The sequence below is a fragment of the Acomys russatus genome, chromosome 24 (genome assembly GCF_903995435.1).
Source record: "Acomys russatus chromosome 24, mAcoRus1.1, whole genome shotgun sequence".
Classification (NCBI taxonomy): Eukaryota; Metazoa; Chordata; class Mammalia; order Rodentia; family Muridae; genus Acomys; species Acomys russatus.
Genome location: NC_067160.1, coordinates 47842316 through 47854996, shown reverse-complemented (window position 1 = coordinate 47854996; position 12681 = coordinate 47842316). Strand labels below are relative to the sequence as shown.

Genomic DNA, 12681 nt, shown 5'->3' with positions numbered 1-12681 from the left:
GGGTGAAAGAAACAGTCGCAGCAGCAGCACCATCAGCACCAGCAGCACCAGCAGCAGCAGCACCCAGCAGCAGCAGCACCAGCACCAGCACGCATACCAGCAGCACCCAATCACCAGCCACATCAGCACCATCAGCGGCAGCAGCAGCAGCAGCACCATCATCAGCCATCACCACCACCACCCAGCAGCATCCACCACACCACCCCGCAGCACAACCACGCAGCATCAGCATCACCATCATCACCAGCAGCAGCATCACCATCCTACATCAATCATCAGCATCACCATCATATCATCATCACCATCATCACACACATCTCCCCTCATCATCACCACCACCACCACCATCATCACCACCATCATCATCACCACCACCACCACCACCACCACCACCACCACCACCATCACCACCACCACCACCATCATCATCATCATCATCATCATCATCATCATCATAATTCCACAGGGAATAGAAAAAGAAAGGCCAGCAAGATGTCTCTATGGGTAAAAAGGTACTTGCCACCAAGTCTGATGACCTGAGTTCAATTCCTGGAACCCATAGGGTAGAAGGAAAGAACCAAATTATCCACCACATTTATGTACACACACACATACACACACACAGAGACACACACGCTCACATGCACACAGACGCACACACACAGTAGGTAAAGTGCTTGTTTCTAAAGCGTGAGGGCCTGAGTTTAGATCCGCAGCATTTACTCACAAGTCAGACAGAGTGGTGGACGGTGGACAGCTAGAATCCCAGCACTTAGGTGGGCACAGGGGCGGGCGATGGAAACAAAGGATCCTGGGAATGGCTGCCCAGCCAGTGTAGGCAAAAATGATGATACCTGGCTTCAGAAAGAGACTCTGTCTCCAAAATTAAGGCAGAGAATAACAGGGGAAGATACTAAAGTCGACCTCTGACACACACACAAAGGCAAGCACAATTACAGATGCATGCGCGCCCACGTGCACATCCCACACACCAAGAAAACACCGCTGATTTGGTAACCCCAGTGTGTACTTTCACATGACCTTGGCAATCCCAAAGAAAAGTTTCACATCGATTCTCATTTTTATGGCTAAAATACAGGCTTAGGGTAGCTTTGAGCAGGACGCCAAGGTCCCTCAGCAGGGCCAGGCGTAATCTCAGGGAATGAATTACACTCAAGGGAAGGCTAAGGTGATCTGAAAGCCCTTAGGAAGAATAATTTTGTCTGGAGCTTACTGAAACTAGAGCTTAACATGGCTCCTCCCTCAGCCCCTCCAGCGCATGGCTCCCCAGGTTCTTTTATCAGTCAGCCAAGAATAATCCCCATGACACCATACAAAGAGTCCCCTGACCAGAACCCAGGGCAAAACACATGTCACTATTCTATAAAGACCAGTCTGAGGACTGGCGGGATACAGCCCTGACCCCAGGGCCCTAGGGGTCCAGCTATCTCTCCTGGCCTCTCTCCTCCCCACACTATGTACTATGGCCAGAGCATCCCTCTTCGGGGTGTGTAGAGAGAGATAGAGGGGATTTAGGAGATAGAGACGTCCAATAGATACAGAGTTCAGAGCACTTACTTTGTGTGGTAAATCCACAAGAAAGAGCCTTCTTGGCTAAAGGCAAACAAATAAAAACATGTCACTACACTTTAATTCGCAGGGAATCCCCACAGGCACGGCCAAGGAAAGGAAGGGGGCATCCAAACACTCTCAATTCCTGTTCTCGTTTTGGGGATTTTTCTCCCTTCTCTTTCTCTCTTTCAGAGTCAGCCAGCTGTTCGGTGACAGGAAGTCCCCTTCTGCCACATTCTCAGATGCTGGGCAGTGAGGAGGCCGGGGAAGGTGGAAAGACTGTGGCCTACTGGCCCACACACTGAGGATTTAATCTTCCTGCCAGGAAACAGCTTGGCACATTCAGCTCAGATCCCTTCGGCAGAGCAGACCCCAAGGTTGTTGCTTTAACCAGCACCTGAAAGGCTAGGCCAGGGAGAGCGACTTCCCTCTAGTCAGTCGTTACATTAACTTTTAATACTTCTTCCAGCTCTAGAATGACACTTTATTTCCAAAAACCTTCTAATCAAATGCTTTCCTGGGTCATAGATGATGATGATTATTACTACTACTACTATTATTATTATGCATATAGGTGTTTTGCCTGCATGTATTATTGTTATTGTTATTGTTTATTATTATTATTATTATTCATATAGATGTTTTGCCTGCAAGTACATCTGTGCATCACTTTTGTGCCTGATCCCTTGGAGACCAGAAGAGGGCATTAGATCCCCTGAAACTAGAGTTACAGATGATTGTAAGTCACCATTGGGTGTTGGGACTCAAATCAGGGGTCCTCCGAAGAAGCAACAAGTGCTCTTAACCACTGCGCCAGAGCCATCTCTCCAGCCCCTATTATTATTTTTTGACACAGGGTCTCACTGTAGCCCTGACTGTCCCAGAAGGCAATGTTATTTTTAAATGATTTATTAACTATTTGTTGGACATATTCACTTAGTTAGATTTAAATCCCTTTGAACACAGTGCCACCTGCCTCTCTAGAGTGAACACCCTTGGTCAGCCTCAGGTCATTGCATGGCCTGCTTGGACAGTAGCAGAGACCTGTTCCCTCTTGGGACTCTTGCAGAAAATCAAGTGATCTCATGAGTCAGAAAACAATGTATCTAGAGTCTCAGCATCAAACAACTACCCTGAAGCAGCCAGACTGCATCTAGCCATGATGCTCAGGGCTCGAGTCTTAACGCAAAAATAGCACTTCTTCTGAGTAGCCACGCCTATATGGGCTCTTGAGCCTTCAGTGTGTGTGTGTGTGTGTGTAGAGAAAGAGGGGAAGGAGGAAAGGAGGGAAATGCCTTATGTGTGCAGTGCCTACAGAGGCCAGAAGAGGGCACTGAATCCCCTGGAGCTGGAGTTACTGGCCGCTGCCACCTACTGCCCAATGAGGGTGCTAAGAAACTGAACCCAGGTCCTTCGGAAGAGCAGCAAACACTCTCAACCAGTGAGCTAGCTCTTTAAGTCATCATCTCTTCATTCTGTGAGCCACTCAAAAGACAGAGGCACAGTTCTAATTAGACAACACCAAAGTTGCCTAATCAAACTCAGCTCATGGCTTGCCAGCCATCCAAGCAAGTGCTCCAGCCCCGGAGGGCTCTTACTCTCTTGGACAATCCCAGCCGTTGGGGTCATTTCTTCCATCTGCCACAATCCTGATGCCATGTTTTGCCCCTCGGGGCAGACGCTGCTACTGTGCGGTGAATATGGCCACCCTGTGTCTATTGAAACCCTGTCCCCAACATGTGGCACTTGGAGGTGGGTGTCTGAAAAATAACTAGGTTTAAATAGGAGTATAAGAATGGGACCACATGATGCAGTTAGTGTTTTTTAAATAAGAAAAGCAAACAATTCCAAGTTGCTTCTTGTCCATCACGTTTGGGTCTGGGGAGAAGGTGTCTGTCTGTAAGCCGAGGGCACCTGGGATCTGACAAGGACGGCACCTTCATCTGAGACTCTCTGGCCTTGAGAACACAGAGATAAATTCCTGCTGTTGAAGTCGCCCAAGTTGTGGTACCTGGCTATGATGACAGAGATGACTAAGGTGAAGGTGATGGCGGCAGGGGGAGCTTTCTTGTTTGCTCATCTGTGGTGGAGAGATGGAACCCGTGCCCTTGTACAAGCCCTTGTACATAGCCACTGAGCTATGATTTCTGCTGTTTGTTTTGTGTGTGTGTGTGTGTGTGTGTGTGTGTGTGTGTGTGTGTGTGTGTGTGTGTGTTGACAGAGTCTCATTCCATAGTTTTAGGCTGGCTTTAACCTTACTGTGTAACCCAGGTTGGCTTCAACTCAAAGTGATCCTCCTGCCTCAACCACTCAAGCGTGGGGACTGCCGTATGATCTGCCACACTTGGGATAGTACCCTCATTTTCAAAGGTGGACAACTGAAGACCGGAAGAGCTGAGGAACTTGGCCAAGGTCACACAGACAGTAGAAGAAGCCCAGGACCAACCAAGCAGTGTGGCTTGAGGGTCTAGCCAGGATGCTCTCTCAGCTCCCAAGAGCCCAAGGGTGGCCACATCTGACTAGCTTCCTCAATTCAAATGTCCTAGTTTCCAGACCTTTGTAGTCAGTCACGCCTTAACTAGTCATGCTTTTTCTCAAAACCAGCTATTCAGAATGAAACAGCTGAACATCCTAGAAGTGGCTCTACGTTTGCCACCCTTTGAAATGTGTATCTTCTGCAATCTGACTTAGGTTGCCACTCCTAGTCCTTCCGGTACCTAAGGAGACAGTTTTGGCTTCTTGTAACCAAGGGAGTTCCTGTGAGTCATCCTCCAACTTTAAAACTCAAAATTCTGAAAGAGATAAATCAGATGTCAACCCAGATCACAGAACCCGCAGGCCACTAAAAATGCGCCACTGTGGAAATGGTAATCTACTGTGACTGCTCTCCAGCTAGCTCTGGACTTGCTCAAGTGGAACAGCGCTCAGACGGTGTCCCTTCTTTAGGGGCCTGCGGGGACTTTGCTGTGGAGATATATCTCTCCCTGAGGCCAGACACTGGAACTTCCAGAAGCAGAGGCAGCACAGAGATCTTAATTCACAGCTGCCTTTGACAAGAGGGAAACATTCGTTCACTCTGCTTTCCAAAGCTGAGCGGAGGAAAAGGGGGGATGAGGGGAGGTTGGGGAAAGTGCTTCAGCCAGGCACAAATGAATCACTAGGAAAACTTAATATTTTTGCAGCAAAACCCAACAACTTGGATGGCTCCTTTAAACCTACAAATATCTTAGGACTGCAGGGCTTTAGGCTGTTTTCTCATGGGATTCTTACCTGCTTTTTATTTATGTCTCTTTTCCCCTTTATTCTTATTATTTTTTGAATTTTATGCGTATGAGTGTTTTGCCTGAGTGTATGGATGTGCTCCATTTGTGTTTCTGGTGCCCATGGAGTCTAGAAAACAAGGTAGGATTCTCCTGGAACTGGAGTTACAAGTGTTTGTGAGGCATCATGTGGGGGCTGGGAATCAAACCTGGGTCCTCTGCAAGAGCAGCTGAAGGTGCCTCTTAGCAGCCAAAGCCACCTCTCCAGCCCCTTTTTATTTTATTTTATTGAGACAGTCTCCCTGTAAGGCTATAGCTGGCCTGGAAGTCACTATGTAGACAAGCCTGGTCTTAAACTTGTAGGATCCTCTTGCCTCTGCCTCCCAAGAACAAGGATTCCATGTATGCACCACCCAGCCTGGCTTGGAATTTCTGGTCTCTGCTTATACAAATTACTTGAGATTGTGGTTTTGGCTTCATGTGCCTTCTCTCTAGGTCTAGGCTACAGATATGGCGAGAAGGAAGATAATTACTCAGAAGTCACCTAGACGGTCTGCGGTTTTAACGACCATCCAGGGCTCAAGGCACAGGAAGGGTGACTCCTGTTTACGGCTCAGCTCCTTATGTCTGCCCTGCTTGGTCAGACAGCCAGCACCATTCACATGGGATGAAAATGGCCGTTCCATCTCCATCACTCTAGCTGGCTTCATAATTACCTGTTGACATATTCCCAAAACACGACGACCACAGTTGAGACAACCAGCGTCGACAGGATTACTTTTCCCTTGACATTCATTATTTTCTCCTGTGGAGGCGGGGAGAAAAAGAGGGGAAAATAGATTAAATAAAATGGAGAGATGGCTTCTGGGGCTGGAGAAACAGCTCGGTGGTTTAAACAGGTCAGTGGAACACTTGCTGACTTCAGTTACCAGCATGCACAAGGCAGCTCACAGCCTTCGGGAACGCCCTTCTTCTTCTGGCCTCCACGGGCACCAGACACACAGGTGGTGCACATAAATACATGTAGGTAAAACACTCACACACATAAAATAATTTAGATGATGGAAGTGACGAAAGACCTCTGCCCACAGCGTCTCTAAGGGGATACACTTATGTGTAATTCTGTAATTCACTGGAACCTGAGGCGTGTGTGTCCCCCTCCCCCAACGCCTCAAGAGCACAAACCAGCCACGGCCAATTAGACCAGTGCAGTTAATGAGGCTGCGTGTGCTGAGGAGGATGCTGAGCTCTTCCATGTGGGCTAAGAATCCTAGTTACCTCTGACCCTGGGGGAGGCAAGCTCTCATTCACCAGCTCTGTTGTCCTGGGTACTGACGACATGTTCTAATGGCTCTTTATAATCTAGGCTACACCCACCTTTCAGCCCCACCCACAACACACACACACAAGCAAGCAAGCCACTGGAACTACAGAAGGGAGTCCATGGGTGTCTTTAAAGCACTGCCTAAGATTGTGCAAGAAGGGACAGGGTACTGGGCAGAGGGGGGACTAACAGGTTGGGACGTACATCAGTGCAATCAGGGAAGGCACCACCCTGTAGAAGGGACACGGGACACGAAAGGGGAGTGTCAGTGGTGAAGACAAGTGGTGCCACCACGATAGAGAGGTGAGAACTTCTGGGGAGCAGCATCCACAATGCAGAAGGACATAAAAACCAAAACTTACCTCAGAGTGTTTGCACAAGAAAGAAGGGGAGGGGGGGGGAGGGGTGGACAGAGCTCTCAATGATGCATGGGGAGTTGGGGAGGAGTTCAGAGGGCCTGTCCACCTGCTGAGGGCTTGGGGGAAGAGTACGAGAACCCCAACATTAGTGGGGAGAGTCACAGACTAGTCTAATGGCCGAAGAAAGGGAGCACCTGTAGAATGCATTTGCACGTGGCTGTGCCTATATTAGGGAGTTCTGACGTTAACATTTTGATCCCTCACTGCACTCTCCTCCCCAGGGAGGAATTGTTCCTCAAGACTTGCTGGCTCTTGGAGATTCCAAGAGCTCAGACAGGACATGGCTCTGAGCCACAGATGACCCAGCCACTCTGGAGCCAGGCCTTGTCTATCTGGCCCAAGCACCTCACAAGGCAATGGGTGCCGGGCCTTATCGCCCAGAACATCAGACACCTAGAGACCAGGCTCGCCAAAAGGACGCTAAGTAGATCCCAACTGCCCTGTCCTAACGTTCTGGACACCTCCAACTTCCCACTCTCAGTATCACTGGGGTGGTATTCCAAAGGCCACTCCGCATCCCCCCAGAAGGAAGGCTAAGTAGGAAACTCATAAGAAGACAGGCTGAGCAAGCCATGGAAAGCAAGCCAGAGCACATGCCTCCATGGCCTCTGCATCTGCTCCTGCCTCCAGGTTCCTGCCTTGAGCTCCTGACTTCCCTCTGTGACAGGAGTGCAACCTGGGATCTGTAAGGAAATTAACCCTTTCCTTCCTGGGTTGCTTTTGGTCATGGTGTTTATCACAGCAACAGAAACCCTGACTAAGACTATGCTCTGGGGATTGAACTTGGGTCCTCAGGCTTGGCAGAAAGTGCCTTTACCTGCTGAGCTATCTCACTTTCCTTTTCATTTTAGGTAGTAGCTAAGAATAAGAGGCATTTTGTGGAACTGGCTTCTTTTTTTTTCTCCCAGAACAGGGTTTCTCTGTTATCTTAGCGGTCCTGGACTCATTTTGTAGACCAGGCTGGCCTCGAACTCACGGCGATCTGCCTGCCTCTGCCTCCCAAGTGCTGGGATTAAAGGTGTGTGCCACCACGCCTGGCTCTCTCAGAGCTGGCTTCTTAATGAGCTAAACAAAGACAGAAGCTGTGAGCTTCTCTCAGAAGGAAGAGGCATCTGCAAAGCAGCAGAAGGCCTCCAGGTTAATTCTAGACGTGAGCACAGAGCATGTCAATCAGCTGAGTTCAGTTTTGAAGCCTTCCGCCTGCACGTGAGTACCAGGCTGGGCCTTGAGAGAACAGCGTCTATTTAATATAGTCCATTTACTAAGTTTAGCCCAGAGGCTGTGGATTTTAAAAGGCCCTGAGTGACCAGGATGACAGCTGACCCCTAGTCCTTGCTCTCCTTGCTTCCTAAGCCTACTTCTCCTACCTTACCTCCCACCCGGAGACCTGAGCCAGTCGGAAGCCTCGACTCCCTGGTTTTCTACAGCTGGAGCTCATCAGTGCTGGGGACAGAAAGCCCCAGGCAAGGCCAGGCTGGCCGCTCATCTTCTGGTCCCTTCCTTCCTTTTCAGGGGGCTGCTCTTCTACCTCTGAGAAGCTTTGTTTGCTCTTCTGCGAGTGCCTCATTCTGTGTGTGACATAAGGAACCCCAACCCTCTCCCCTCCCCCCCCCTGCCAGGGACTTGGGTGACCACTGAGATTCCCAAGCCTTAGTTCTCTGAGCCAAGCCCACCTACACCAAGTTGACCCCACTGCACTTAAGGACACCCCACAACAGACTCAGAGGCAAAGAGCCCCAGGTGTGAGATGACAAGAATCTGAGGCTGCAGCTTCAGATTAGGGTTTGAGTTTTAACATTACACAAGAAACTAGAGTTCCTTGGCCCTCATCCACATCTCTAAAAGCCTTGGAAAATCAAAAAAACAAAAACAAAAACTTTGTAATTCATAGGGCATCACAGCCTCTTGTAATCTCTATTCCATTTGAACATTTCTTCGCACAAACATTAATGTGTCCTGTTATTTGGTCCAGCTGCGTGAGAATCTACACCTTAGATGCTAAGCCATCCACTGCTCCAGAGTCTGAATTCACCTATCTGAGGCCAGAGTTTCAGATTAGGCACCGGGGACCCTACAAGAGTAAGTTCAACTAGTGCTCTTGTTTTGACAATGGGGATAAGAGTGATGCGGGGAAAGTGCAAATTTGAGGCCAGCCTGGGCTACACACAGCAAGACTCTATCTCAACTAAGACATAAGGGCGAGTAAGATGGCTCTATGTGTAAGCCAGCTTTCTGAGAAAGCCTATGGCCTGAGCCTGATGCCCAAAATATGCCATGGAAGGCATATGACTCTGACCACCGTATGTGCATTCTGGCATATGAGACCACACACACACACACACACACACACACACACACACACACACACACACACGCATGCTTTTAATTCCAGAACTCAGGAGGCAGGAGCAGGCAGATGACAGCGCATTCTAGGCCGTCCAGGGTTACATTGTAAGACTCTGCCTCAGGAGGGAGGGGAGGAACAGGAAGAGGGAGAGGGAGAGAGAGCTAATGATTTCAGAGCAATGCCTTTTGGAAACAGCCTTCCTTACCGATGTTCAGAAAGGCTGCTGCTGGGAGGGTCTGCTGAAAATGAGGGCTGGTGCTTAGAAGTGCTCAAAACGTTTAGAGGAGGGAGACCTCTAGAATACAGCTTCTACAACTGACGCAAACGAGGGACATTCAAGGCAAAGGGAGACTAGCTTTAATTTCTCTAATCAAGTCCTAGGTCGCCCTGTGCTTTCTGAGAGGCAAAGGCAAGTCCCGGCTTCCAGGATCAGCTGCACCAACCCCACTCACCTAGCACCAAATGCAAAGCCTCTCACAAGTGGAAGGGACGTGACGTGGAGCAGCAGCGTGGCCTGTGCCACCAGAGCCAGTCCTGGCCAGCGCTCCTGACCCCCACCTTCCACAGCCCAGTTAGGTGAGCGTGGCTTTTGTAGATTTCAGAAATTCACATCAGAGGCAACGCTCCAAGCATATTTCTGTCTTGGCTTCACTGATGGCTTGGAACTACGTGCCCCGTGTTTGTGGCTAATCGCGCCTCAGGTGAGAGCCTTGCAAGCAGAAAGCTGTGGGAGTGACGCGTCAGAAATGGGCACAGCGTGCTCCCTAGAATCTGGAACCCACGTCCCCTGGGGAGGAAGGACTGGCAGGATGGCCAATTAGTCTTTTACAACCTTTTTGGTTTTCTCTCTGGACCAAATGAGACATTTGGCAGCCAGCATGGTCTAAAAGTCCTTCAAACTGCAGTTCTGAAGAGTCATGGATGGCTGTCTTCCCTACCGGGTAAGAAATGAGTTTGACATTTTTTGGATCTTGGCTCCAAGATGACAATGATAATAATAATAATAATAATAATAATAATAATAATAATAATAATAATAACAACAACAACAACAACAACAGGAGGAGGAGGAAGAAAAACAACAAACAAACATGCAATGATCACACCAAAGAGAGCCGAGCGCCCATGTGTCCTGCACAAACTGTGCCTGGTACACGCCCAAGGACAAAGCCATTAAGAAATTCTTCATTCGGAAAATTGTAGAGGCTGCTGCTGTCAGGAGCATATCCAAAACAAATGTCTTCGATGCTCACACACTTCCCAAACCCGGAGTCAAGCTGCACTACTGAGTGAGCTGTGCCATCCATAGCAAGGTGGTCATGGCAAGGTCATGAAGCCCGCTCCGAAGGACCAGATACCCCCCACCGTGATTTCCACCTGCTGATGCTGCCACATGACCTCCACCAAAGCCCGTGAAAAAGAGGTGGCTTCAGGTGAACAGAAGAAAAAACTATCTAGAGAAAGTAAAAACAGAAGTTGTACTTTTAAAGAAAAGAAGGCAGGGCATGGTGGCCCACACCTTTAATCCCAGCACTCCGGAGGCAAAGGCATGAGGATCTCCGAGTTCGAGGCCAGCCTGGTTTACAGAGCGAGTTCCAGCACTGCCAAGACTACACAGAGAAAACCCTGTCTTGGAAAAAACAAAATAAAACAAAAGACAGAGAGAGGGAGGAAGGGAGGGAGAGAGAAACAGAGACAGAAACACAGAGAGACAGACAGAGACAGAGAAATAGCTAGAGACAGAGAGACAGGCAGTGAAATGAGTTTAAATCACACAGGAGACCCCTGGGTGATCTTAGGCCACCCAGTGGTTCAATCTGTGATAGTGTGGAGCCCTTCTGCCACCTCTGAGACCCTGCGACTCAACGCTCTTGTCATCTGTCTCTAACTCCATTCTTGGGCCACTCCCAGGTTCAACCTTGCCAAGGCTAGCCCCTGCATGGATTCTCAGATGAACCTGCACCCCAACTCCTGGGACATGTGCCAATGCCTGTGACATCTCACAAGGTAGATGTCTCCACCTTCCAGATTCCACCTCAGGGTTCAATGGACACCCCTCAGAGACCCTCCCAGATCCAACAACCAGATGGAAACATTCCTTGCAAATAGTTCCTCTCTGGAGGGGACACTGGGCAGTCCTGTTTTCTCTATCTCATTTCAGGGCAAAAGGTGAACCTCAGCTGGAGGCTGGATGCACAAGGGCTCTGGAAAAGCCATTAGCACTAGCATCACCATGGAGAGCAGGGGACAGGCAGAGAGAAAGCGCTTGCCAAAGAAACTAAATCTCCTAGAAAGTGCTCTTGGCCTGGAGCAGAATCCTAATACTCCCACCTGAAAACCTGCCACCATGGCCTGGAGCCTACTCCTCTTCCTCAAGGAACAGCCAGGCACGATGAGTCCAGATTGGCACAGGCCACCCTGACCCATCAACCACCATGGACCAGACTACTGGGTACCAGCGGGTTCTCAAAAACATAGACACATGCATAAACAAGGCCACTGTGGAGCTTCCATTCCAGAGAGACAGGCAGAAGGTTAAACAGACCATAGAATGTCCAGTAGTGACCAATTGCCTATTGACTGTGCATGTGCTCTCTGTCTCTGTCTCTGTCTCTCTCCATATTTCTCTCTCTCTCCCCTCTCTCACATGCATGCAAGCACATACACACACATGCTACTGGTGATGGGACTCTGTACACCAGACATGCTAAGGAAGACTTCACCACCGTCCTAATCCTCTGCTTAAGAAGCCAGCCTTTGGGTCCCCCAAACCCTCAATTATAACCAAGAGTGTTTTAATCCAGCACTACAGGTAAAAATTAGACTAGGTGAAGACTCTGGCCCCAGCAGAGTCCCAGAGGTGTCCCCTGGGGAAACTGCTTTAAGCTGAGGTTCTGTTTCATGTATAATATGGACACACAAACATCTTCCTTGAGGCTCTGCAAAGCACAGAAGTAGACTGTGCCTACAAGGTACACTGCGCCAGGCAACCAGCGTGTACTCCACAAATGGCAGCCGTAACCATGGCAATGCTCTTTAGGGAAAGAGGTTCCCGTCATGGATGCAGAGCTGTGTGTGCACCAGAAACAAGAATGCCAGGCCCATATGACACCCTGTGACAGAGAAGTTGGGATGAGCCCAAGACCCCAGTACACCCAAATCTGAGGCAAGGCTGCAGCCAAGCCACCTTGCTGCCTCTCATAGGCGCCCACATTAAGCATTTGCCAACATCAGACAGAAAAGCGGCAGAGGCCATCCTTCTCAAAGACCAAGGGTCAGTATCCTATCCTGGAAGCAGAGTTTCACAGTCCAGAAAGAAGTCATTTGTACCAGCCTTCTCCTCCCGGCTGTCTCTACTTACCCAGGCCTGGATGAAAAATCAACCCCAGGGCTTACCCCGTAGGCACAAGAGCTCACCCTGCTGCCATGATCCACATGGATGACAGCCAACCAACATATCCTCAGCACAGAGACTGGCTTACCAGGTCCTATAAAGCTTGGGCCTTTGGATCCCCTCATAAGATGGAGTTTTAGGTGCCTGGAGAGATGGCTCAGTTGGCTGCTCTTCCAGAGGTCCTGAGTTCAATTCCCAGCAACCACATGGTGGCTCACATATACATAAAATTAAAAAAAGAAAAAGAAAAAGAAAAGATGGAGTTTTATTCACACCAGAATACAGATAGGAGAAAACTCAAGCACTTTCTAAAGCACTTTCTAAAGCAGAAAGGGTTCCCTAGAGTCTGGAGAAATCCCTGACTA

At 49.2% G+C, this 12681-nt stretch overlaps 1 protein-coding gene across 4 annotated transcripts in view; it reads right to left on the bottom strand.

The window, feature by feature from the left end:
• The window catches only part of Ggta1 (glycoprotein alpha-galactosyltransferase 1 (inactive)), an 81253-nt gene that overhangs the window by 16284 nt on the left and 52288 nt on the right, over positions 1-12681 (bottom strand). For 2 of the 4 annotated variants that reach the window (XM_051166163.1, XM_051166162.1), the window contains exons 3-4: positions 5549-5637; positions 1579-1614 (exon numbers count right to left, since the gene is read on the bottom strand). In XM_051166163.1, the coding sequence (XP_051022120.1) occupies positions 1579-1614; positions 5549-5628 (116 nt within the window). In that variant the 5' untranslated portion in view covers positions 5629-5637. The remainder of the gene's footprint in view (positions 1-1578; positions 1615-5548; positions 5638-12681) is intronic. The other 2 variants (XM_051166164.1, XM_051166165.1) reach the window with 1 other exon arrangement.